This window comes from Myotis brandtii, unplaced genomic scaffold (genome assembly GCF_000412655.1).
Source record: "Myotis brandtii unplaced genomic scaffold, ASM41265v1 scaffold53, whole genome shotgun sequence".
Taxonomy (NCBI): domain Eukaryota; kingdom Metazoa; phylum Chordata; class Mammalia; order Chiroptera; family Vespertilionidae; genus Myotis; species Myotis brandtii.
The window spans coordinates 309093-333611 of record NW_005369942.1 but is presented as its reverse complement, the minus strand read 5'-3'; the positions used below and the strand labels follow the sequence as shown (position 1 = coordinate 333611).

General features: G+C 36.8%; 2 protein-coding genes across 4 annotated transcripts in view; one reads left to right on the top strand and one right to left on the bottom strand.

Moving 5' to 3' along the window:
- ELMOD2 (ELMO/CED-12 domain containing 2) overlaps positions 1 to 16898 on the top strand; it is a 17180-nt gene extending 282 nt beyond the window's left edge. Inside the window, exons 1-9 of one of the 2 annotated variants that reach the window (XM_005877715.2) lie at positions 7 to 316; positions 975 to 1125; positions 3063 to 3091; positions 3982 to 4079; positions 5872 to 6001; positions 8350 to 8483; positions 10914 to 10982; positions 12146 to 12279; positions 14679 to 16898. In XM_005877715.2, the coding sequence (XP_005877777.1) occupies positions 984 to 1125; positions 3063 to 3091; positions 3982 to 4079; positions 5872 to 6001; positions 8350 to 8483; positions 10914 to 10982; positions 12146 to 12279; positions 14679 to 14824 (882 nt within the window). In that variant the 5' untranslated portion in view covers positions 7 to 316; positions 975 to 983 and the 3' untranslated portion in view covers positions 14825 to 16898. Of the gene's footprint in view, positions 1 to 6; positions 317 to 974; positions 1126 to 3062; positions 3092 to 3981; positions 4080 to 5871; positions 6002 to 8349; positions 8484 to 10913; positions 10983 to 12145; positions 12280 to 14678 lie in introns of those variants that run through there. The other variant, XM_014549000.1, reaches the window with a different exon arrangement.
- A 3069-nt stretch (positions 16899 to 19967) lies between these two features.
- UCP1 (uncoupling protein 1 (mitochondrial, proton carrier)) overlaps positions 19968 to 24519 on the bottom strand; it is a 7999-nt gene continuing 3447 nt past the window's right edge. The window contains exons 4-7 of one of the 2 annotated variants that reach the window (XM_014548953.1): positions 24034 to 24224; positions 23826 to 23927; positions 22928 to 23108; positions 19968 to 20537 (exon numbers count right to left, since the gene is read on the bottom strand). In XM_014548953.1, the coding sequence (XP_014404439.1) occupies positions 20423 to 20537; positions 22928 to 23108; positions 23826 to 23927; positions 24034 to 24224 (589 nt within the window). In that variant the 3' untranslated portion in view covers positions 19968 to 20422. The remainder of the gene's footprint in view (positions 20538 to 22927; positions 23109 to 23825; positions 23928 to 24033; positions 24225 to 24519) is intronic. The other variant, XM_005877770.2, reaches the window with a different exon arrangement.

Below are 24519 nucleotides of genomic sequence, written 5' to 3'. Positions count from 1 at the left end.
CCTCGGCGCAGCGACTCCCCACGTCTGGGGAGCTCAGGCGCCGCGAGGCTTGCTCTGCCTCCGCTTGGCAGTTCCTTTGTCTCGATGAGCGCGGACCAGATGGGTCGCGTTCACGTTCCAGTTCAGCCCATCTCCGATGAGCACCGTTTCTGCTCCGACCTGCGGGGATTTCGAAACTGACAATCTCACAGGCCCTGGTCTAGAGAGGATGTATAAGTGGGAATGTCTAAGGCAGGAAGGAGATGAGCATTTTTGTTTATTGTTAAGTAATTACTCACTTGCATTGCCCCCATCGCGCTTCATTTAGGAGCTGAAGGTTTGTCTTATGACATAAAGATTCCGTTTTATTGAGGGCGTAGTTCATTTCCCTCTTTAGTAATCAGTCCTTCGCCTGTTGGAAGGAAAATCAAGACTTAGCCAGGATTTGATCTACTCGGTGCTCAACTTGTGTACCTAAGTGTTTGTTTTTTGTTTTGTTTTGTTTTTTTATGTACTTAAGTTTGTAAGCCATGTGTAGTGTTTTTATTTGTTGGCATCACCTGACAGGAATAGATGTAACTGGAATCATCCACAAGGGATTAAGAAAAGCTTATTCCTTATAATAACAATTCTGATACATGGGGTATTTTATTTAATTGTTGTTTAGTTGGGTTCCTTTTGTTCGTGAACTGTTGAGCCCCAAATCTCAAAGAATGAAAAATTAAAATAGGGAACTGAGAGCTTTAAGTAGTTGTGATTTGACAGTTATTTTATTTTTACAAGTGATAAATTGGCCATTTGACCAGCCATCATTTAATCTAAATAGTATATATTACACCTGTCATTGTTTCCTTAGATTCCTAAAACACTTCTACAGTGGTATAGCATAATAGATATTATAATTTGAGATTTGATAAGTTGGATAAACTAATTTTTTTTTCCATTTTAAAATCCAGTTTAAGGTAATTAAACCTGTCATATATTTCTTTCTCCAGGAAAAAAAAATGTTTATTTCTTTGTGGGACTTCTTCTATGGGCACTTTTTTCGATTTTGGATGAAATGGCTCTTACGACAGATGACTGGAAAGTGTGAATTGCAGCGAATTTTTGATACCTATGTAGGTGCACAAAGGACACACAGGATAGGTAATGTTATTTGAAAAAGAATAATTAAAACTAATGAATTTTTTACTCTGAATGAATATTTTTTTCTCAATATTCAGTGACATGCACTCATTGTGTGTCTTGATCAAGTCACCTAAACTCAGTTTTATAATCGTTGGAATCTAGCATTGAATCCTTTCAGCTCTAAAACTACATGGCCTTGCAGAAAAAGAAAGGGATTATTATTTAATTTCCCATCTGTGCGAACAATTATTTTCTCTGGCTTCTGAAATTCATTAGTTGTGCCTTAGATTATAGTTATTACCTATATCTTAGAGAAAAATCTCTAGACTTTTATAAGCCCTTTGAAATTTTCATCCAAGTGATGAGAAAGAGTATCTCTATCTACATCCATTTTTATACTCAGCATCCTTCATCAGTCTTTTAATCTCTTATGTAATTCATGAAAGGACAATACTAGGTATACAGTGATCCCTAGGAATCATTATTAGAGTCAAAACATGCACTGTTTAGTACTCTAGCTAGCCAGTAGCCACAAGCGGCGATTGGGCACCTGAAATGTGATTTGAGTGGAAGTATAAACTATGCGCTGGGTTTGAAAGACTTCATATAAACAAAGGTTGTAATTGTTCATATTCATTATATGTGGAAATATTTTGGGTATATTGGTTTAATATATTTTGGATATGTTGGTTTAAAATAGTAAAATGCATTTTATCTGTTTCTTTTACTCTAATGTGGCTGCTCTAGAAGATTTTCAAGTACATGTGTGGCACACATTTTGGCTTGCATTATGTTTCTGTTGAACAAACTGCTCTAGTACCTTTTGAAGTTCATCAGCTTTCAATGCATAATTGAAAATATTACTTTAAATTAGAACACAGATGAGTGACAAATACAGTGGAGGTCGTTTCTCTTTGGCCAGGGTAAAGACGGCCAGCGATCAGCCGCAGTTGATGCTCACTGTGTTGAAAGGAAAACCATGACTTAACCAGGCTTTCTTTGAATTAAGCAAGGGTGCTTCAGCTAAGAAATCCACACCTGTAAGATTTGGGGAGTGGGTGTTGGTATCCAAGGCAACATGAAAGGATGACAGACATAAAGAGAGTAAGCCTCAGGGCAGCTGGATGATTGAAGTTTGTTTACTTCCTGACTTTTCTCACAACTTTGTGGCTGACTTAAATTATTGCCTGCTCTTTTGATTTGCCCTTTTAACTGTTCTGAGAACAAAGTACCTCTTGATAAGAAATCTTGGCAGCATTGATGTTTTATAGGGGGGGGGGGGGGGGAGACATACGTTAATGCTTTACTTTGTGGCAAAAGCATTTTTCTGGAATATTTCAAATTGCTAAGAAAAAAACTTTAAGCAAATGTGCCAGAAAAAATTGTTCACTAAACCAATAAAAATGTTACTCATTCTTATTGAAATAGAAAACAAGAATGAAGAAGCTGTTTTGCTATTTGTCTGGTTTGAGGATGGGTAAATAATCTAAAGTCTTTTCATTTTTGCCAATGTGTTGTTGTTTGATTCAGTTGCTAGCTCCTGAAATGGAAATGCTTACTCCTTCAGGCTAACAAATGAAGAAAATGTAGTAGAGAGCACTCTCACTTTAGTCTTACCACGAGTTTCTGGGACAGGAGCTGTTCCGAGGTAGCCATGTGTGAATTTGCAGTGGTTAGTACACTTGGAGGTCTGCACAGAAACAGATGACTGGGTAAATTAGGTCGGCCTCACCTCTGTGGCTGTGGTATGTTGTGTTGGGTTAAGGATTTTGGAATCATCTAGTTGTCTATAAGGATACTGTAAGGATGAAATTTTTAAATGTTTGCTATGTTATTCAAGTAAAAGTACTACCTTCTAGAAAGTAATGTATTATTGACTTGATATTTATACTCTTTGACTATGGAGTAATTTACAAACAGTATTGAAGGGATAACGTCCTTTTTTTTCATTTCAGAAAATTCCTTGATGTACTCCAAGAATAAGGTAGGATCATATCGAGGTGATAATTCCAGAAAATTTAATTGCGAGATAACTTTTCCTTTAAAAGGATGCTTCAATTTTAGAATTATTTATTAATGTCCTACCAGAAGAGTCTTTGCTGTATAAAGTATTGAGTGAAATTTTCCCACTTTAGAAGTAATTTTTAATTTTTAAAATATTTCCTCTGCGTGTGTGTGCGTGTGTTTGCGTGCGCGCGTGCTATTCATGCACAAAGAAGGTATTTGAATAATTTGTCCTGTTCTTAAGTTTTGCTTGTTTATTTTGTCTCAAGACTCGATAGTTTTGGGGGAAGCAAGTCTTGGGGAAAAACATTCTTTTAGACTGTGTCCTTAGGATAGGTTCTTATGCACTTACTTGTTTGATGGAAGGAAGGATCCAATGGACATTTATAGGTTGTATTATTTAAGAAATCTGTTTTGTATGCATAGAACAAAGACCAGAGGCATATATGCTAATCTGTTACCGGTGGCTATCACTGGTGGTAAGATTACAAGATTATTTGCGTTTTCTTCTTTGTGTTCTTCTGCATTTAAAAATTTTCTGACTTCTGCCTTTAAAATTTTTATGCATATATTTTTATGTAATTTTTGAATTTTATAAAAAGTGTCTACTGCATAAACACACTGTGGTGGTAGCTCATTCGCTAAGAGAACCTGTTCATTTTCAGTTAAGGAAGTCTTCATCTGAAACATGTTGCTTCTCTTTCAGTTAATTAATTGGTTGAGTGATTTAAGCCCTACTGAAAATTTGAAACAAATTTTGTTTCGGTTTGCATTTAAAATCTGCATTGTAGAGTTGACTAAATACCTCAAAATTTACTGTTCTTTTTCGGTGGGGGATTTTTCTCAGTCAGCTGTTTATCACATCTATAGGTTTTACAGAAAGCAACACTTGTTGCTCAGAGTGAAGTGGACAAGTGCATAGAAGATATAATGAGAGAAAAGAATATCAACCCGGAGAAGGATGTCAGGTATGCTGTTTGGCAGTGTTCTTTTTTATGATGCGCCTACATCCTGTGAATGTGGTGATCACACGCAGTTGGAAAGCATTAGCGCTGAAAGGGCTGTGGAGAGCATCTGATTCCCTGCTTTCAGGGGGTCCAGAGAGGAGAGTGACAGAAACAGATCTAACGCCTGTATCTTTTGGTTCCCTGCCCAGTACTGTTGCCTATTTACCACCTGCCTTCTTTAAGGTAACTTACCATTACCTTCCCAGAGTGACATAACTGCAGCTGCTATGTCCTTCTTCCTTCAAAATTCAGCTGCTCTGTCCTTCTCCAGGGGGCCGCTGTGTTAGGGGCCCCTGCTCTGTCCTGTCACAGAGCTCTCCATCATAGCATAAGCCATTGTACTGCAATCATTGATTTACTCTTGTTCTTCCGTAATAAATTTTAAGTTCCATAAGAGAAGGACTTGACTTATTCCATTTTTGAGTTCTCAGGACCAGTACATTGACTTGTAAGTATTCAGCAATTTATTCTTTTTTCAGCATTTTCTGTGTAAATACAGAGGAAGGAGCAATTTTTTAAAATATATTTTATTGATTTTTTACAGAGAGGAAGGGAGAGGGATAGAGAGTTAGAAACATCGATGAGAGAGAAACATTGATCAGCTGCCTCCTGCACACCCCCTACTGGGGATGTGCCCACAACTAAGGTACATGCCCTTGACTGGAATCGAACCTGGGACCCTTCAGTCCACAGGCTGACGCTCTATCCACTGAGCCAAACCAGTCAGGGCAGGAGCAATTTATTTTGGCTGGAACAGGGAAGGGTACCGGAAAGAACTGTGAGGATAGTGCCACAGAAGAGGTGACATTTGAGCTGGACCTTATTGAATGGGTAGGGAGGACATGCCATGCAGAGGAAGAATGCCACCTGGGCACAAGCGCTGCAGTATCTGGGAATGATCGGGAGTCTTTGTAGCTGGGGCATTGAACTCGTGCAGAGTGGTGTTTGGAGGAATGGAGTGCTGGACTACATCTCACACTGAGGGGCAGATGTTGTTCTCTGGGTTTCTTTTTTCTTTTTTTAAGCAAACAAGCCATATTATAAGATACGTATTTTGAAGAAAATAAATGATGGGAAATTTGGGGATGTGGGAGGCTGGCAGAAGGAATAAGAGAGAACAGTTAGGAAACTTGACTCCTTCAGCTAAGAGATGACAAAGCTATAAATATATCAGCATAAATGAATATATGATGATTGCTATGAGGGACATTTCAGAGACAGAAAGGATGAGGGTTGGGGATCTTTTGATGTATTGGTGCAGAGAGGAAAGTCAGAGCTCGGAGGGTTCTAGCTTGGGGAACTAATGATTAGTGAGGTCATTAATAGGGTTAGCGACTTGTTAAGAGAAAGCATGTTTCCTCAGGGAGGACAAGCTGCTGTATTTGGGAGAACTGAGATCACCTGTCCTGGACTTGTTTGTTATATACGTATTCTTGGAAAATTCGGTCTGTTGGTGATAATTGGCGGTAAAGATTTGGGAATGTATGAGATTGCCCAGGAAAAGCAGGAAAAGAAGACACAGTTGCCAAGCTTGCGCTTCCTACCATGTCTTGTCCTCTTTCTAGATCCTGATTTATTATACGCTTCCTGATACTTTATATAAAGTTTCGTGTTTAAGGAGGCTATTGATGCCTATTGTATTAAACTGAAAGCTAGGAAATGGTTTCTAAATAGACTTATGAACCACAAGCTATGGAAGGCATTACGTTATTGTGAAGGAATGATTTTTTTATAATAATTTTGTTATTTTCAGTTTTAAAATCTGCATGAAGGCATGCTTACTGCAGATATCCGGTTACAGACAGCTCTATTTGGATGTAGAAAGTGTGAGAAAAAAACCCTATGATTCTGATAACCTGCAACATGAAAAGCTGCTTCTCAAGGTAAGTTTTGTTTTCTGCATTTGGAGTTAGTGAGCACTGCAAAAATAAATCAGCTAGTAAGGCCTGTGTGCAAGTTCTCGAGGCTTGGACAGCCATCCAGTGTCATTGCCCCTTAGAGAATTTTGTTCTGTTGGTGACAGATTTCTAGTTAACTCTTTTTGTAATTTTCTGGTAAGCATCATTAAAGTATATTCAAATAAATGTTATTTTAAATGCTTTTAATTCTGAAATAGATTATAAATATGTAAAGGGAAATCTGTTAGTAATTTGAAGAAGGACCAGATAAAACCCACTCTAATCACTGATTTAGCTTCAGAGCCAGCAGAGTCTTGCCCTGTTTTAAAGCAGGGTCACAGGTCTTTGCATTTTATTTTGGGTAGCAGGATACTTTTATTAGGAGCCCTTTATTCAACAATGCCTGAAGTGGTAGTGAAACAAACAAAAAAACACGTATTTCTGTTTTCAGATTTTCATAAACTTATCAATTTTGTGAGTCTGTTTTATTTGATGATGTGTGGTGTCAAATTTAGAAAATGATTAAGTATTTTAAACTTTATGTTGCTATCTAACACTTGAAAGCTGTCTTATGTTATGTTATGATAGATGCCTGATGTTTTATCTCAGTTTTAAGGAATATATTCAGTTAAAACCAAGTCATATTATTTTCTTTCTTTTAAAGCAAAACACCCTCATAGACACAGACAACAGTATGGTGATTACCAGAGGGAAAGGAAGCATGGAGGGGATAGAAGAGGGTTTAGGGGAGATAAATGGAGAGGGAAGGAAACTTGAGTTGGGATAGTGAACACACAGCACAATAGACAGATGATGTAATATGGAATTGTACACCTGAAACCATTGTAATTTTATTAACCAATGTCACCCCAATAAATTCAATTGAAAAAGTAAAAAGAAAAACCAAGAGGGGGGAAACACAGTAGTTCACATGCAACTAACTGGTAAATCTCCCCATTTTGGGAGCAGGGTAGTTGATTAAGGAATTCCTAATCTCATTAATTAAACAAATCATAGAAACTAACCAAAAAGCATATTGATATTAAATATTGCACCTTTGTTTTTCCTTTAAATGGTTCAGATATTCAAGTCAAGTAGTTCTACTGGGAAAGTCCTAGAGTATTCAAGTTTCTATTCCTTAACTAGGAAAACCTTCAGTGAGATTATTGAGAGAATAAAATTAAGATACTGGCCATTAAGAAATAGGATTAGAGGAAAGACCATAGGCAATTCCATTTAACTGAACTAAGAAAGGCCAAAGGGAAGATAGAATAAATGAAACAGTTAACAATTATGATTGCCTAGATAAAGATCTTAAAGTAAAAAACATGAGAGTACAGATCTGGCACTAAAAATGCTAAAGAAAAATTATTAGCAATCTTTAGAAGTGACGTAGTAGACTTAAGGAAGAGGTCCCACAAAAAATTAAAGCTATGAAAATTTATAAGATAGTAATCATATGGATTGGAATACTCTCTGTATTACTTCTTCATAATCCCACTCTTAGAATAGAGCCTACTTAAATATATAGTATCAGAGGAAAGGGCCAAGTACATAACACTATTCTCATGGAAGTAGTTTACCAATTCTGTTATATAATATATATGTACTAGAGGCCCGGTGTACAGATTCATGCACCAGTGGGGTCCCTCGGCCTGGCCTGCAGGGATCGGGATCAGTGGACCTCCGCGCTGCCACAGCCCCGCCTTACCCACCAGCTCCTCAGGCTCCAGGCCGCTGTCTGCTTCAATCCCTCACAGCATGAAGTAGTGCGTGAAGTGGCAGGTGGCCAAGGAGGAGCTTGAGCTGTGCCTGGTGCGCACTCGGGCGCCCAAGGGGAGTGTCCATGGGAGAAGCTCTCACCACCACAGCTGTGCTCGCCAGCCATGAGCAAGGCGTCTGGCACCCGTTGGTCAGCTGAGCAGCGCTCCCGCCGTGGGAGCGCACTGACCACCAGGGGGCAGCTCCTGCATTGAGCGTCTGCCCCCTGGTGGTCAGTGCGTGTCATAGCGACCGGCCGGTCGTCGATCATCCAGTCGCTTAGGCTTTTATATATATAGATTACTTAGCAAATAAAGACATCTCATTGTTTTAGATTTCTGTGTATTTGTTTCAAAATTTTTAAGTCTTTTAAGTTGGAATAAATATACTGCATTTTTTGTGATAATTGAAAAGTTCTCTAAACATAGTCTTTGTCAAACCTATAATTTGTCTACAAAAGTTGTTTAATTGAAAGCATTTAATTTACTAGTTATATCAGCCATGAGAAAGAAAAAATCTTGGTAACTTAAGAATATCACTATTATTTGTAATATGGAAGCATGTTTGTACAGCTTTGGAATCTTTTAATGCCCACGAAAAAATTGAAGGCTAGAATCTCCAAGCAATGGGCTGACATTGGTTTCCAGGGTGATGATCCCAAAACGGACTTCAGAGGCATGGGCATACTTGGATTAATCAACCTTGTGTAAGTGAAAATAAACTTTCTTTTCTATTCTAAATGAAATTACATGTAATCTCCAATTTAGTTTCCTACTATCTCTAAACTTTAATAGCTGCAGTGCTAAAAGTATTTACTAATGTGTTGACAACAATAGGAAGACATTGGAAATGTACTCATGTATGTGTGTGTGATTTCTTTACTTACCAATACCTTTCTTCTTCCTTTCTCTTTCTGGCCTCCCTTCTGATACCTCCTACGGAATTATTTACACTCTTTTATTAATATACACACATATATATATAGAGAGAGAGAGAGAGAGAGAGAGAGATTGAGAGATTGATTGATTTTAGAGAGAGGAAGGGAGATAGATAGAGAGATAGAAACATGGATGAGAGAGAAATATTGATTGGCTGCCTTCGGTAAGCCCCACACTGGGGATCGAGCCGGCAACCCCGAGCATGTGCCCTGACCAGGAATCAAATCATGACCTGGTTCATGGGCTAACACTCAACAACTGAGCCACACTGACTGGGTTTTTATTACTTTCTTTGACCCTCTCGCCTCTCCCCTTTTGGCTGTCTGATTCCATTTTGGGAAATGTAACCAGATAAAATGATAATGAAGTCTCTTTACACTTATTCTTTACCATATGTGGCAAGTGATCTAAACCCCAGGCTTTTAGAATCTGTATGGAGTCTCTCTCCTTTTCTTCTTTAACACTTATGCTTGGGCACATATATATGAAATTGCAAAATATGTAACTAAAATCACAATTGATAGCCAGAAATATTCTAGAAAGTAGACTGGAAGATTACTTTTCTCCTATAAGGTATGCAGATGAAGAGATTCTGGTGTGTGGGTCTATCCTTGAATTGTGATTTATAGACTGCAAAATACCTGGAATGGGAACCCTAATGATTAACAAGGTTCATATAGTTACTATAAAGAAATTAGTCCTGAAATTGAGCTACATTATGGTACAATTGAGGAAAAGTAGAGAAGGGAAAATCTGATTAGAAATTTGTATACTTTATGAAAATTTCAGTGATTGTGCTCTAAAATTTAAATAAAACATGTAAATCTTCATCAACATCCAGTCAGTCATCATATATGTCCATGTGTATGACTCCTAGTGCACTATGAGTTTATTCAAAAGTTGAACAGGCCCTGACTGGTTTGGCTCAGAGGATAGAGCGTCGGCCTATGGAGGGAAGGGTCCCAGGTTCGATTCCAGTCAAGGGCATGTACCTTGGTTGCGGGCACATCCCCAGTGGGGGGTGTGCAGGAAGCAGTTGATCGATGTTTCTCTCTCATTGATGTTTCTGACTCTCTATCCCCCTCCCTTCCTCTCTGAAACCAATAAAAATATATTTTAGCCGTAACCGGTTTAGCTCAGTGGATAGAGCATCGGCCTACAGACTGAAGGGTCCTGGGTTTGATTCCAGTCAAGGGCATGTACCTTGGTTGCGGGCACATCCCCAGTGGGGGGTGTGCAGGAAGCAGTTGATCGATGTTTCTCTCTCATTGATGTTTCTGACTCTCTATCCCCCTCCCTTCCTCTCTGAAACCAATAAAAATATATTTTAGCCGTAACCGGTTTAGCTCAGTGGATAGAGCATCGGCCTACAGACTGAAGGGTCCTGGGTTTGATTCCAGTCAAGGGCATGTACCTTGGTTGCGGGCACATCCCCAGTGGGGGGTGTGCAGGAAGCAGTTGATCGATGTTTCTCTCTCATTGATGTTTCTGACTCTCTATCCCCCTCCCTTCCTCTCTGTAAAAAATCAATAAAATATATTTAAAATATATATATATTTTTTTAAAGTTGAACAGATTTGGTCTCTCTACATTTAAGAATTCAGAGGTTGCATGAGTTCAAGCCAACAGGATGGATGAGCCTACAAAGAGATAGCTTTATCTGTTTCTCCTAATACTTCTGTGTTTTATGGCCAGAATTTTAGTTATACCACAGATCAAAGGTGGATTTTTTAGTGCAAAATGGAGTTTATTGACATTCTTCTAATTGCACTGAAAGTAGTATTAAACAATACAGACTTAAGTTGCCATAGAAGGAATAAGCCCACGTGAAAGGAAGAATGTCCTAATAGGTGCGCATTGACTATTTTATAGAAAATTTAGAGCAAACAAAAAGAACTCTAGACTTTTTTAAAAGTAGGTATAAGGTCTTTTGTTAGTTCACTTATATGTTAAAAAGAATCTTAAAGCCTTGTCCAGGGTCTGTGGCCTGTGTTAGAGAGGCCTGATAGTTCAGAATTAAATTTTGATTGATTCAAAAGCATTCTGAGTCACTGATATGATTTGGGATGGAAATTGATTGGGATGATTGTGGCAGTACTAGGAATATCATTTTGACAGTAACTTTTTAAAATTGCTTCTGGGCAGCTCCAATTTGAATGACTTCTGTTAATTTCATTATTTTTCATAAACTTTTTTAGGTACTTCAGTGAAAATTATACCAGGGAAGCTCATCAGATTCTTTCCCGTTCAAATCATCCAAAATTAGGGTAAGCCAGATGTATTAAAGAAACTGTAAGCTCTCTAATTTAAGTTGGTTAGATCATCTGATTTGAAAGTATTTCGAGTTATTTTTTTTAAAAGATTATTTTAACTGATAATAACTTTAAAGGATATTGCATGATACATTATTTTTAAGGCTGCATATGATCACATACCAATTTTGTATGTATTTAAATATTTTTCATCACAAGATTTAGTTTAAAAATGGGGATAAAGGACCTTTATAAAGATTTTTTGAGAAATAGATTTGAAAATAGACATAGGAAATAGTTTTGAAATAGGAATAGGAATATGAGAAATAGCTTTGAAATTTGTGCCATGAAATGCAAATTGAGGTCAGATTATTAGCTTTATCATATAATATTTTATTTTTATATTCCAGTGATACCTATTTTTTAAAAAACATTATAACAATATTACATCATAAAAATAAATATCCTGATAATAAAAGAGAAAAGTCAGATTACCCAGTGTATTTTAGAAATCAATGAGAATATATATATAAATATAAACTAGAGGCCCGGTGCACGAAAATTTGTGCACTCAGGGGGGTCTCTCAGCCCAGCCTACATGCTCTCACAATCCGGGACCCCGCGGGTAGGGTCCAGTCCCATTGCAGCATGGCTCTCCCCAGGCCTGTGGGCGGTGGGAGGGACCCAGAGGCCAGTCTGATGGCAGCATGGCTCCATTCCCACAGCTCCCTCCCGCCACCGCACCGTGGGCGTCCGGGGCCCAGGACCCAGGACTGACTCCCGCCGCGGGTGGCCGGGACCCAGGACTGACATCCGCCGCGCCAGCCAGGACCCTAGCCTGGTGTTCAGTCGTCTGTCCAGACGTTTTAGGTCGTGACGGACCCTGGCTCTTTAAATATTAGTATAGTACTCCTTTTAGTTTTTTAAGGATTTTGGTTTTAGATATTCGTATGACCAGAGCTTTATTTTTATTTCTTCAGTTATATCCAGAACATCAACAGCCTCTAAAAAACAAATTTTTAAAATCTATTCTGATTATTTTTCTTAATATGTAGAGATTATTGTAAAAACAGTACTGTGTTAGAAATGAATCAAAGCAATTAATTCCTTGCATAATTTCAAATTTATTTTATGAGCTATTTGGCTAGCTAGTATAACTAATAATGTTTCTGACATAGGTATTCTTATGCAATAGTTGGAATCAATCTGACAGAGATGGCTTATAGCTTACTGAAGAGTGAAGCTTTGAAATTTCATCTCTACAACTTGATTCCTGGTGTACCAACAATGGAACACTTTCATCAGTTTTATTGTGAGTATTAAAAGGAGATAATTCTAAGAGAATTTTTAAATCATTAGGAAGACATAATGTATAATTCCTCTATCATTTTGTTATTTAGGATCTTTGGAAAAATGGAAAATAATGGAAGATGAGTTCCCTGAAGTATTTTGTATTTCAGTTTCTTTATTTGCTGATTAAAAATATTCAGTGAGGCAATTTTTTCACATGTATGCAAATGTAGTGTTTATGCAGTTTTCTGTAGGTATCCATCTTTTAATCAACTATAAAATGAACTTTCCCTCTTGAATACTGCTTAATGAATGCTATTGACTATTTGCAGATTATTTTGTTACTCTTGTAAGGAAATTCAATTTAAAAACATCTTTTCCAATCCTTTCCTCCCCCCTCCCCCCACTTATTTCAAGTCCAGGTTGTCTTGTTTTGGTTGGGGCTACTTAACAGATTTCCCTCAAGCAGTCATATTACCATTATTCCATTAACTTTTATTTTGATGACATTTGAACATTGACGATTTAATTGCATAAACTCCATCTTCAGAAGATATTTCTCAGAAGCAAAGAATTCAAATCCAGCTTAGTTTTTATGCTCTACTTTTCTTGATCTTTTTGTGTCTTTAGAATGTCATTTGCATGTTGGCAGAAAACTACTTTGGTATAAACAGCCAAATTATAACTTCAACTCCATGCTTGAAGGTGTCATCCAGGTCTCTTTTTCCCACAGTCTCCCCCTCTTTATTTAATCCTTAATTCCAGGATTGTCTGCTTCCTGAATTTCTTCTGTGTTCATCTACTGTTCCCCATCCCCGCTGTAACTGTGTGACCTCAGGCCTTTGTTACTAAGTCCCTGTAGTCACCTTTTCACCAGTCTTTCTGTGATGCCCTCTGGTTCTTCTCCACATTGAGGGTGTTAGTTACTTAAAATGGAAATCTAGTCATTCTACCCCACTGCCTACAACTTTCCAAAAGGATCCCCGACAAGGCCCTGCATAATCCATGCCTGATCTCCTCTCCCGACTCATCTGCCACACACCAGCTCCCCGCAGACTAAAGGTTAAGCACACGTCCTCTGTTATTTGCACAAGTATGTCATGCTCTCTCATGACTCTGGACCTTTCACCCAGCCTGGAACAGTTCCTGCTCCCTCCATTATTCCCAGGTTTCTCATAGTCATCTCGTCAATGTCAGTTTAGATGTGACCTTCTGTGGGAAGTCTTATCAGAGACTCTGTTCCTTCAGTTATCCATTTCTTTCTCCATTATTCATCTTCCCATGAAGATGGGTAACTGGAGCATCTTTGGCTACTGTGGACCCCAAGTGCCCTCAACACAAGCATCTTGTTTGGCTCGGGTCTAGGATGAGCAACAAAGTAATACCTGGAGTAAAAAAGTCATTATAGGTTCAATTTAAATAGGGTTTATGAGTGATTTTAAATTCAGACTTTTTGTTATAAATATATTTATTTTAATATTTATTTGCATTAAATACTTTTAACATGTTCAGGGTTAAATTAGCTACTGTAATGAGGACAGAAAAATAAAAATATTAAGCCTATTTAGAGCTTATGTATTTTCTTAAAAATATATTTTTATTGATTTCAGAGAGGAAGGGAGAGGGAGAAAGAGATAGAAACATCAATGATGAGAGAGAATCATTGATTGGCTGCCTCCTGCACGCCCCACACTGGGGATTGGACCTGCAACCCCAGGAATGTGCCTTGACCGAGAATCAAACTGTGACCTCCTGGCTCATAAGTCGAAGCTCAACCACTGAGCCATGCTGGGTGGGCATATAGTTTATGTATTCTTTTTAAAAAGAGAAGTTGCTGATAATTCATTGGAAAAAAGTGGAAATATCTCTGAATTTTAGAAATCAAATAGAAAAGAGGTTTTTTTGTAATTTATCCTTGTCCAACATTTTCTTGTTTCGCAAACTGTGACCTCCTGGCTCATAAGTCGAAGCTCAACCACTGAGCCATGCTGGGTGGGCATATAGTTTATGTATTCTTTTTAAAAAGAGAAGTTGCTGATAATTCATTGGAAAAAAGTGGAAATATCTCTGAATTTTAGAAATCAAATAGAAAAGAGGTTTTTTTGTAATTTATCCTTGTCCAACATTTTCTTGTTACTTTCATTTTTGTGTTTCAGGGGTCTCTGGGAATAATTTTTTTTCCTATTCTCAAGGTATCATTTGACAGTATTCTATCTCTTAAGTTTGAGGGATTTTGTTGAAATTGCTGTTTATTTTGAACATTCTTTTAAAATGCCTCAGGTTTCTAGTAGTTTCCGATGACTTATGATTATTATAGACTATGGAATTCAATGGATGTTTAAATACTTTTACAATGAGATGGTTTGGATGTCACTATTGAGCACTATGTGTTTTGTTTTTGTTTTTGTTTTTTAACTACAGGTTATCTTGTATATGAATTTGACAAATTTTGGTTTGAAGAAAAGCCAGAAAGCATTATGTATTTCAACATATATAGAGAGAAGTTTCATGAAAAGATTAAAGGACTCTTACTGGATTGTAATGTATCACTTACTTTAAAAATATGAATTATTCCTAGTATCTTCTATTTCTACCACATTTTGCACACACAACAGAATTTATATGTTGTAATAGAAATTATCTGATCAATTACACTACGTATATATAATTTCCTACAGAAATATCTCAGAAGTTCTATTTAAGAAAGCTAGTGGACAATCAGTGTATGTTTACAGTTGTTTATACACTGTCCTCCAAAGGTACCTTATCCTTCCAAAGATCCCCTTTGTGGAGTCATAGGAACTACAGTTTGGAACTTGGGACTTAACCCATTTAGTATAAAAGTACAAATCAGGTATTTGTATTAAATTGGTTGATTAAAATGTGTAAATATCAGTTTTCACTTTTATGTGTTGTAGTTATCAAGTTGGTATCTTTGCAAAGCTCTTAACATGTTTTGTTTTTGAATTTGGAAATAATTGTTCTTTACTTTCTTTCTCTTATTTTATTTGTAGGTTAATTAAGGGGGAGAGTGGTTCTTTGTGGTTTTTTCATTTGACTCTCAGTCACATGTCAGTGTTGCTTCATAGCAACATGTCAGAGAGGAGGAAGAACCTTTTTGGTTTGCCTGACTATTTAGCATAATATATAAGAAAACAGTATTGGTGACTAGCTTTTTTGTTTTTAAACACCACACTTTGAAATATTGCAATGTTATTTTAAAGCTTAAAGGCATTTTCTCATATTCAGTCTTTGCTTTTTGTCAGTTGTAGAAAAAAACCTTAGTTAATGCTTGGTATGAGGACCTTTTATGGGGTTTCTCTACCTGTCTGTGTTTATGAAAAGAGATGTATTTGCTCAGAATATCTTGATTGTATTCAAAGGACAGTTGCTGTTTCAATAAAGCTGTCTTTGAACTTAAACAAAAAGAAAACTTAAAGCTTTATAAAAATCTCAGTTAAACGTCATTGGTTTATTTTGCTTACTGTTAAATCTTGCTTCTCTGCTTTACTCCATAGTGTTCCCAGATGATGATGTATGAACTGTATGGATATTCTCTGAGTTAGCAATTCGTGGGATTCTAAAGTAGCCTGAGGATGATGATTGTGCATTTTGTACAGCTTTATCCTCCTAAAGTAGCAAGCGTGTTAAGGATTACATAGTGATGAGATTCTAATGGGAATAGTTTCTTCTGCATATGTTTTTGACATTAGTTCTCATAGCAGAACTAAAAGAGTTTGAAGATGGGTTCATATGATTGTAAGTTCTCCTTAAGTCCTACAGAAACCTGCCTGTTAGAGACATAATTTAATCTAAAACACGACGACAGTTGGTACATCCTGTAATATGGTCTATAGTATGTGTTGAAGGACTAGCTCTTATGTGATTTATCAAGACCTGAGACTTTCAAGTATTGTTCATGCTTATTAACAAACCTCTCTTCAAACTTGCCAAAGAGAAGAGTGGTAAAAATATTCGATTGGAAAATAACAGATGTGGTGGTGTAAGGAAACCTTTGGAGCAGTGGTCACCAACCGGTGGTCCGCGGACCACTGGTGGTCTGTGAGGTCCGAAAGGTTGGCGACTGCTGGTATAGCACATTAAAAGTACATGCATTACAATTAAGATTTTCTCAACAAGATAAAATGTTTTAAAATTGCATTCATTTTATTATAATCATGGCAGTTTAGCTATTCAGTATTACAGGAGTTTAAAAATTGGTTTCTTGTGAATATCTTAACTTGATTTTTTAAATATATTTTTAATGCTTTATCATCCAACTAGAGTTCTAGTTGTAGCAAAATCCCGATAAGGATCAAGTGTTAACCATTAAACTTCCTTTTATCACAGGGTTTACTATTACATGGAAAGCAATTCTGTTAGTCTTTGAATTTTCATGTTGAAAATACTTACCTTTATATTTTAATCTTTCAACAGCTGAGATCTTGAACTGATTTAAATCTTTGTCGGTATCTTAATAAAAGAATGACTCAAGTATGAAAGGAGAAACTTTTTAAGTAATTTAAGTTCTTTCCTTTCTAGGGAGAAAGAAATATTTTTCATAGTATTTTTATAAATGTCATTAGCAAGTTTCCTCAATATTATGTTCTTTAAATCCACTTCTCTTTGTATAGCATAGATATTGTTCTTTTGATTTAAATCTTTGTCGGTATCTTAATAAAAGAATGACTCAAGTATGAAAGGAGAAACTTTTTAAGTAATTTAAGTTCTTTCCTTTCTAGGGAGAAAGAAATATTTTTCATAGTATTTTTATAAATGTCATTAGCAAGTTTCCTCAATATTATGTTCTTTAAATCCACTTCTATTTGTATAGCATAGATATTGTTCTTTTTTTGCTTAAGCTAATGAGTAACCATTTCAGATAGCTCTATATTGAGCTGGTCTAAGCCCCCCACAGATTCTTAGGTTTGACAGTCTGGAAGCCAAGCTGAGTGTCACTGGTTGTAAATTAGAGTGTGACATGTGCCTTCTGGCTTTTAGGTGAGAGCGACATAGATGAAGAGAGAAATGGGATAATTGTGTCTGCCTTCCTCCTTTTCCTTGCTGTCCACATATGTTATGTTAGAATTTTATGTAGTCTTGAAATCCATGTTGAGAACCTTTCCCGTTTCTATAATCATAACTACCAAGGTAGTTATAGAACTGAAGTAGCAGGAAAATTATGATTGTTTTAGCATGAGTAAAGTGAATCAATGTTGAAATGAATTGTTATATGTGCTAGATTGAAGAGAGTGTGCCAGTGACAAGATAGTCTAAAAAAATAATTAAGTGGTTGTAGTTCAGATATATTCTGAAAGACAATCTTTAAAAAATGGGAGAAATCAGGGGATATCTGTGAACCAAGACCAACCTTTTTTTGTATTAAATGTGATATAGTTAGATAGAAAAATCAATGTCTTACTGGCACCATTTACAGTTTAAAAACCCATCCTTTTATTGAGAAGGTCCATCCTGAATTTTTCTGTTTTAAGAGCTACTTGAATTTGTATGTATTTTTCTATGTGAAAACATATGTATTATTCATTCTTATTCCAATGTTCACAGTGGTTTATGTACATTTCTTCCCTTGGTGTTCAGTGAGGTAGAACTTGCTCAAAGATTGCCCATTACATGAGTGTGAAAAGTGAACACTCGTGGCCAGAGCAGGAAAGATTACATGCTGTCATGGCACTGAAGAGAAGAGGTTTGGCTTGGAGAGCAATAGTTCTTATTATCCTTCTTGAATTAGTGAAGCAGCTATTTCCTTGGGATAAATTGTCCACCCACCTTCTCCATGAACAAACTGAGGAGGCTTAATATCCATTTTCATATTTATGAACCTCTCCACATCTGCATTTTTTTTCATCATGAAAATTAACGGAGTTTTGTTAAAAATCTGGGAGGAAAAAATCATAAGTGAACTTTATTTTTCCTGGCTTCAACTTTTGACAAGAGAAATTTTAAATGTAGTACAGGTAAGACCCAAGTACTACAATATTATGATAAGGCAATTTCATTTTTCTGTTAAAGTATCCAACAAATATTTAAGCACTGGCTTCCCCTGCAGGAAAAAGTACTAGTTGACAATATAAAAAAATAGATTTTTGTTTACTTTGGGTAAAGCAACTGATTTCTATGTAAAAGCAATAGTTGAAATATGATGTCATTGTGTTTGGAATGTTGTGAGCAAATAAAAAAACATGTTGAAACTATTGTAAGCCTTGATGTTAATACTTCTGCTCTCTTCCCATCCTCCCATCTCTTATTGAAGTCATTTATGTTGCTGCAACATAAAGGAAACATGGTTATTTAATCCTTTAACCATGTTTTTGTAGAGTAAATCAGAATACACAGAATTCTTTTTTTGTGACTTTAACTCATCTGCTAATTACCTGTTTAAGAAGTTACTGGATAAGAACAATTTGGGCTTCCTGGCTCTTCTGCTGCCATTCCTTGTTTTACCAACATTCACATCATGGGGGTGCCAGAAGGAGAAGAGAGAGAGCAAATAATTGAAAAACTGCTTGAGCCGAAACCGGTTTGGCTCAGTGGATAGAGCGTCGGCCTGTGGACGCAAGGGTCCCAGGTTCGATTCCGGTCAAGGGCATGTACCTGGGTTGCGGGCACAGGGGCGGGAACTGGGAGGAGGGGAGTTATGGGGGGGAAAAAAAGAGGAACAAATGTAACCTGAACAATAAAGATTTAATTTAAAAAAAAAAAAGAAAAGAAGTTATTGGATAAGAACAATTTGGGCTTCCTGGTTCTTCTGCTGCCATTCCTTGTTTTACCAACATTCACATCATGGGGGTGCCAGAAGGAGAAGAGAGAGAGCAAGAAATTGAAAAACTGCTTGAAAAAAATGATAGAAAACTTCCCTAACTTGGTGAAGGAAATAGATGTACAAGTCCAGGAAGCACACAGATTCCCAAACAAGATGAACCCAAAGAGGCCCACACCAAGACACATCATAATTAAAATGCCAAGGGTTAAAGACAAAGAGAGAATCTTAAAACCAGCCAGAGAAAAGTGGTTAGTTACCTCCATGGGAGCTCCCATAAGACTGTCAGCTGATTTCTCAACAGAAATTTTGTAGACCAGAAGGGATTGGCAAGAAATATTCAAAATGTTGAAAATCAAGGTTACTCTGCCTGGAAAAGCTATCATTTAGAATCGAAGGACAGATAAAAAGCTTCCCAGACAAGAACAAGCTAAAGGAGTTGGCTCTCATACTTCTTTTAATCTCGTTTATTCTTTCCCTACTTCTTTTGCATTCAGTGTGTAGGCATGAAAAAGGTTACTACAGGTTTTAATGACAAACTTGGCTTTGCTGGGAAGAGGCCCTGAAGATTCATTTTTGCCTGAGTCTGCTGCTCTGTCTAACCAAAGTTACCTCATAGCTCTAAAATTCTGTGATTCTAGGAAAGATGCCATGATTCTAATAACAACAATGCCCAAATGGATATAATGTCTTACGTAGAACTTGTTATAGATGTCATAAAACATAGACAAATTTTTAAAACTCTACTAATAACAAGGTAAGTGTGTGCCTCTTGATTCTATAGACCTTCGTATGGAATGTTGCTCTACACAAATATTGTAGGGAACTTCAACTCTTACATGCACTATAGACCAAAAAAGACAAACTTTAAAAGGTATTAGCAATACTTTATTGAATATATTCACTGACAACTGGGTTAGTATATAAAAAGAAAACAGTAATATTTTCTTTTGTAACTGCTCATTTTTAAGTATTTATAAATATAAAGGACACTTCACTCAATGTCCCTTTTTCATCAGTTTGAATTATAATTAAGATGTTCAAGTTTCTCATATTCAATCATAAACCACCTCCCTTCTCCATGCACACACACGCACACACACACAAAATGGTAAATCAAATGCAGTAACTTATCTGGACATTACATTTGCCAGAGTGAGTCCTGAATGTCTTGCTTTCCCCTCCTTAAAACAGAATAAAAGTCACAAGAAAGAAAAGGTATTAGTTTTCATTTGGGGGGCGGGGGGGATAGTTGACAATTTTCTACTCTACCAGAATTCTTTTATCTTTTTAGGCTGAAATAATGGGAATAGTTTTTTGCTCGTTTTTTAATCATCCAGTTGGCAAAGGCTCCCACTGGTATGTCCCAGCCTTTTCCTGAAGACGCTCATGTGGCGCCGTCCGCGGGCTGTCCTGACTTCATCAACTCTCGTTTCAGCTTCTCAAAGCACACGTACATAATGACGTTCCAGGATGCCAGTCGCAAGAAGGAAGGTAGTAACCTGGAAAAGTGCACGTCACTGGTGTGTTAGTTTCTTGACATTCTCAAAGCTATTACAATACAGGCAGCTTTTGCTTTTCATGTTGCCACTCTTCTCAAATGAAGATGCTTAAAAGTACCTGTTCTTTATCTGCTGCCTAAAATAAAGTGTCATCTATTTTTTCACCTATACTGCTTCAAAACAGCTATATAAATACATTCCCACCAAACCAAAGCTTGTCTCCTCCTTTTTCATAGCCTTTCCTTCTTTTCGGAGGGGAGGGGAAATTTTTGTTTTGTTATTAGGAAACGATTAAAAAATGAAGTAAGTTAAAAGTACCTGTTCTTTATCTGCTGCCTAAAATAAAGTGTCATCTATTTTTTCACCTATACTGCTTCAAAACAGCTATATAAATACATTCCCACCAAACCAAAGCTTGTCTCCTCCTTTTTCATAGCCTTTCCTTCTTTTCGGAGGGGAGGGGAAATTTTTGTTTTGTTATTAGGAAACGATTAAAAAATGAAATAGGAGGAAGCAAAGACCATTTTCTAGAGTCGAGAAATTAGTGCTGTGTAGATTTTGGCAATTCTTATCCTTAGAGAGATTGCCCCATGTCTAGGGGTTTGTTTTTTTTTTTTTTTTTTGGTTTTTCTTTTTTGGTTGTTGCTCTTTTTTAAGAATTCTGCCAAACTGTGCAGAACAAATCATTCATTTTGAATGCCTGTTTGCAGCAATGAAATATTCCAAGAGAAGATGTCATCAGTTAAATCTGCCTTGAATAAATTTTTTAAAAAGTGTGGCTTAATGGTTGAGCATCAGCCTATGAACCAGAAGCCCATGGGTTTGATTCCTGGTCAGAACACATGCCCGGGTTGCAGGTTTTGATCCCTAGTAAGATGTGCAGGACACAGCCAATCAATGATTCTCTCTCATCATTGATGTTACTCTCTCTCCCTTCCTCTCTGAAATCAATAAAAACAAACAAATGAAACTAACCCAAACAAAGAGCTAGAATATTTTTTAAGTGATCTGGCCTACAGATATCATCCCCAAAGATTTTTGGAGAGGTCTCTTAATATATTTCTCCTGACTCTTGGATGTGTGTATATGTGTTTTAATTAAGGTATAAAGTATGCTTAACAAATTTATTAACCATTTTAAGTGTATGATTCAGTAGCAGTAAATACATTCACTTTGTATGCAACCATCATCATTATCCATCTCCACAACTTTTTTGTCAACCCAAACAGAAACTCTGAACCCATTGAAAAGTAGTAGCTCATTGCCCTGGCCAGTGTGGCTCAGTTGGAGCATCATCCTGTGCACCAAAGGTTCGCAAGTTCCATTCCAGACCAGGGCACATACCTAGGCTGTGGGTTCAATCCCCAGTGAAGGAGCAGATGAGAGGAAACCGTTCTTGGGTGAGGACAAAAGAAATATAGCTCCCCACTCTATATTCCTCTCAGCTCCAGGTAACTATATTCCACTTTCTGTCTCTATAAATTTGACTACTGTAGGTACCCCAGATAAGTAGAATCATATAATATTTGTCTTTCTGTGTCTAACTCATTTTATTTAGCATTACATTTTCAGGATTCATCCTTGTTGTAACATGTAGTCCCCCAAAAGGTTTTAAATTTGAAAAAATTATTGTTTAATGGCTGATGTGAATAACTGGCATATCCATTTAAAGTTAATTTTATAATGTATTTCATTTGTATTAATGTATCATAAACATCATGGTGAAGTGGAACCTTTTGTATAGTGTGTATAGTGAATTTATGTTTATCTTATTAGGTTTAAGACATTGCCTTACAATATTTAAGGGTTATAGAATTTTGTTATTTTACCACTGGTATAATCCTTGTTCAATATATCCATAAATTAGTTGATAATATATTTTCTTAGGAAGGTCATTTCCAATATAATATAATATTGCTTTATAGAAATGTGCTCCACTGTACAATACATTTCTATGTGAGTGTTTTGCATCACTTTTCTAGATCAATGACAGTGATTTTTCTCTAGTTTTGCTTTAATACAATCTAAACCACAGTCCATTAAATTGAAAAAAGCAAATACTGTTTTCTCAAAGTCCTCTATTATGCTTTTCCTTTGCTTTGTAGTTCTTCCCAGAGAAGGCAAAATACTGTCTATACATTTCTAATAGATTGGGACCAATTACTTATGTCGAATAAGCCTCTGATCAAGGTTGAGAAAATTAATTTTAATTTTCCTGCACAGTGGAATTGGTAGATGAGAGAAGTCTATGGCAAGGAAAAGGAAACACTAATTATACTGCATAGTAGACTATGTCTGCTCAGCTACATCAATTGTTTAGCTGAGACAGTGTCCCGAAGTGCGTAGATAGCCTAAGCACATCATTATAGATACGGAAGATCATAACCTACCCCTTGAAAAAAGCTGATGGTCCTTCCTTAATGAACATTGTCATTGCGCAATTGTGCGCACTCTTGTACTGTCCTGGTGTGGAATTTACAAATCTGGTTTTCACTACATCCATTGGCGAAGATAGAAGCGTTGCACAAAACCCAGCGAAAACAGCCGACATAAAGTGGCAGGGTAGGTCATCTAAAATGGATCAATGGAACAGGTCAACATCAGACTTTAGGGAGGGGCTACTAGTATTGAGTTATCAGATCACTGTAAACCTGGAAGTCAACACAGGACGCCTTACAAATAAATACAATAAAGAAGATTATACTTATAATGGAAAACAGTGGCAAATAGTACATGCATATCATAGTGGATTGTGTTTTAGGAAAATATCCTGTCAGTTTTCTCTGTGCCTTTAGGGTCTGGCATAATGCCTGGTACACAGGCATCAGATACTTGTTTATTAAAGTCATTGTCCAAGGAGAATCTCAATGTCTTGAGAACCTGTTAGAATATTAACTTTAGGAACCTATTTGATGGCTCTACATTTGGATGAAACTGCTGATAAACTCATGTAACTAGCTTATTTGGATACAGTGCAGAATGAACTCACTGCCCGAGTCCTGCTATATAAAGAATAAAATGCTAACAAAAGTCCCATTTGTATTAAATGAGAGTAATGCTGACATAAGAATATAGTTGCATTTTGGTTTCACTGCAAAAATTTGTTGCAATGAAACTTTTAAAACTTAGAGCTTTAGTCTTTTTCTGCTCCTCAAAAGTTATATATATGTGTGTTCAAAAGTACTTCAAACTATTACAATTAAGGGATTCAGTAGAATGTGGCAAGAGAAGCTCCAAGATGAAATTGTAAATGTGCAGTCCTGTTTGTTACGTCACATGGGAGGTTACCTGCAAGGATTTCATTTTTCACAAGGGTGTCCTTCATTATGTCGTACGCTACTAGCTCTGTACAATTGATGGTGACATTTCTTGCCAAATTAGGAGTAGTTCCTGAGGAGATAAAAAAGAAAATGTTTAATAGCTCCCTTATATGATAAGGTGCTAATTGGATATGTGTGTTTTAATGATTTTAAAAATCCACCTGGGAATTAGTTACCTTTCCAAAGGCCCGACAAGCCTTCAGTTGTTACTATAATTCTGTAAGCATTGTAAGTCCCAGTGTAGCGAGGTTTCGGACCATAGAGATGGCTCTGCGCCTGAAGTCTGACCTTCGCGACCTCTGTGGGTTGGCCAATGAACACAGACACTCCTCCAGTCGTCAGCCCAGCTAAGATCTTGCCTCCTAAACTAGCTGTTGAAATCCACAAGGAAGAAAAAAAATCAAGCAAAATGAAAAAACCATCAAGACCCAGAATGCAACTACATGTCTTTTTAATTTTAGTGGTTAGTATTATTTTATCTTTATATCTTTTCTACTCCCCTAATACCTATGCATGTGTGGGTCATGCACTACATACATGCTAAATCGTAGTGGGGCAAGAAGACTTCAAAGCTGAAATTCTTTTAAAAAATGAGGATTTTCAAGGAAAAAGGAAACACAATGCCTATTTAAACAGTGGCTTAGTTGTTTCCTATATTTAGT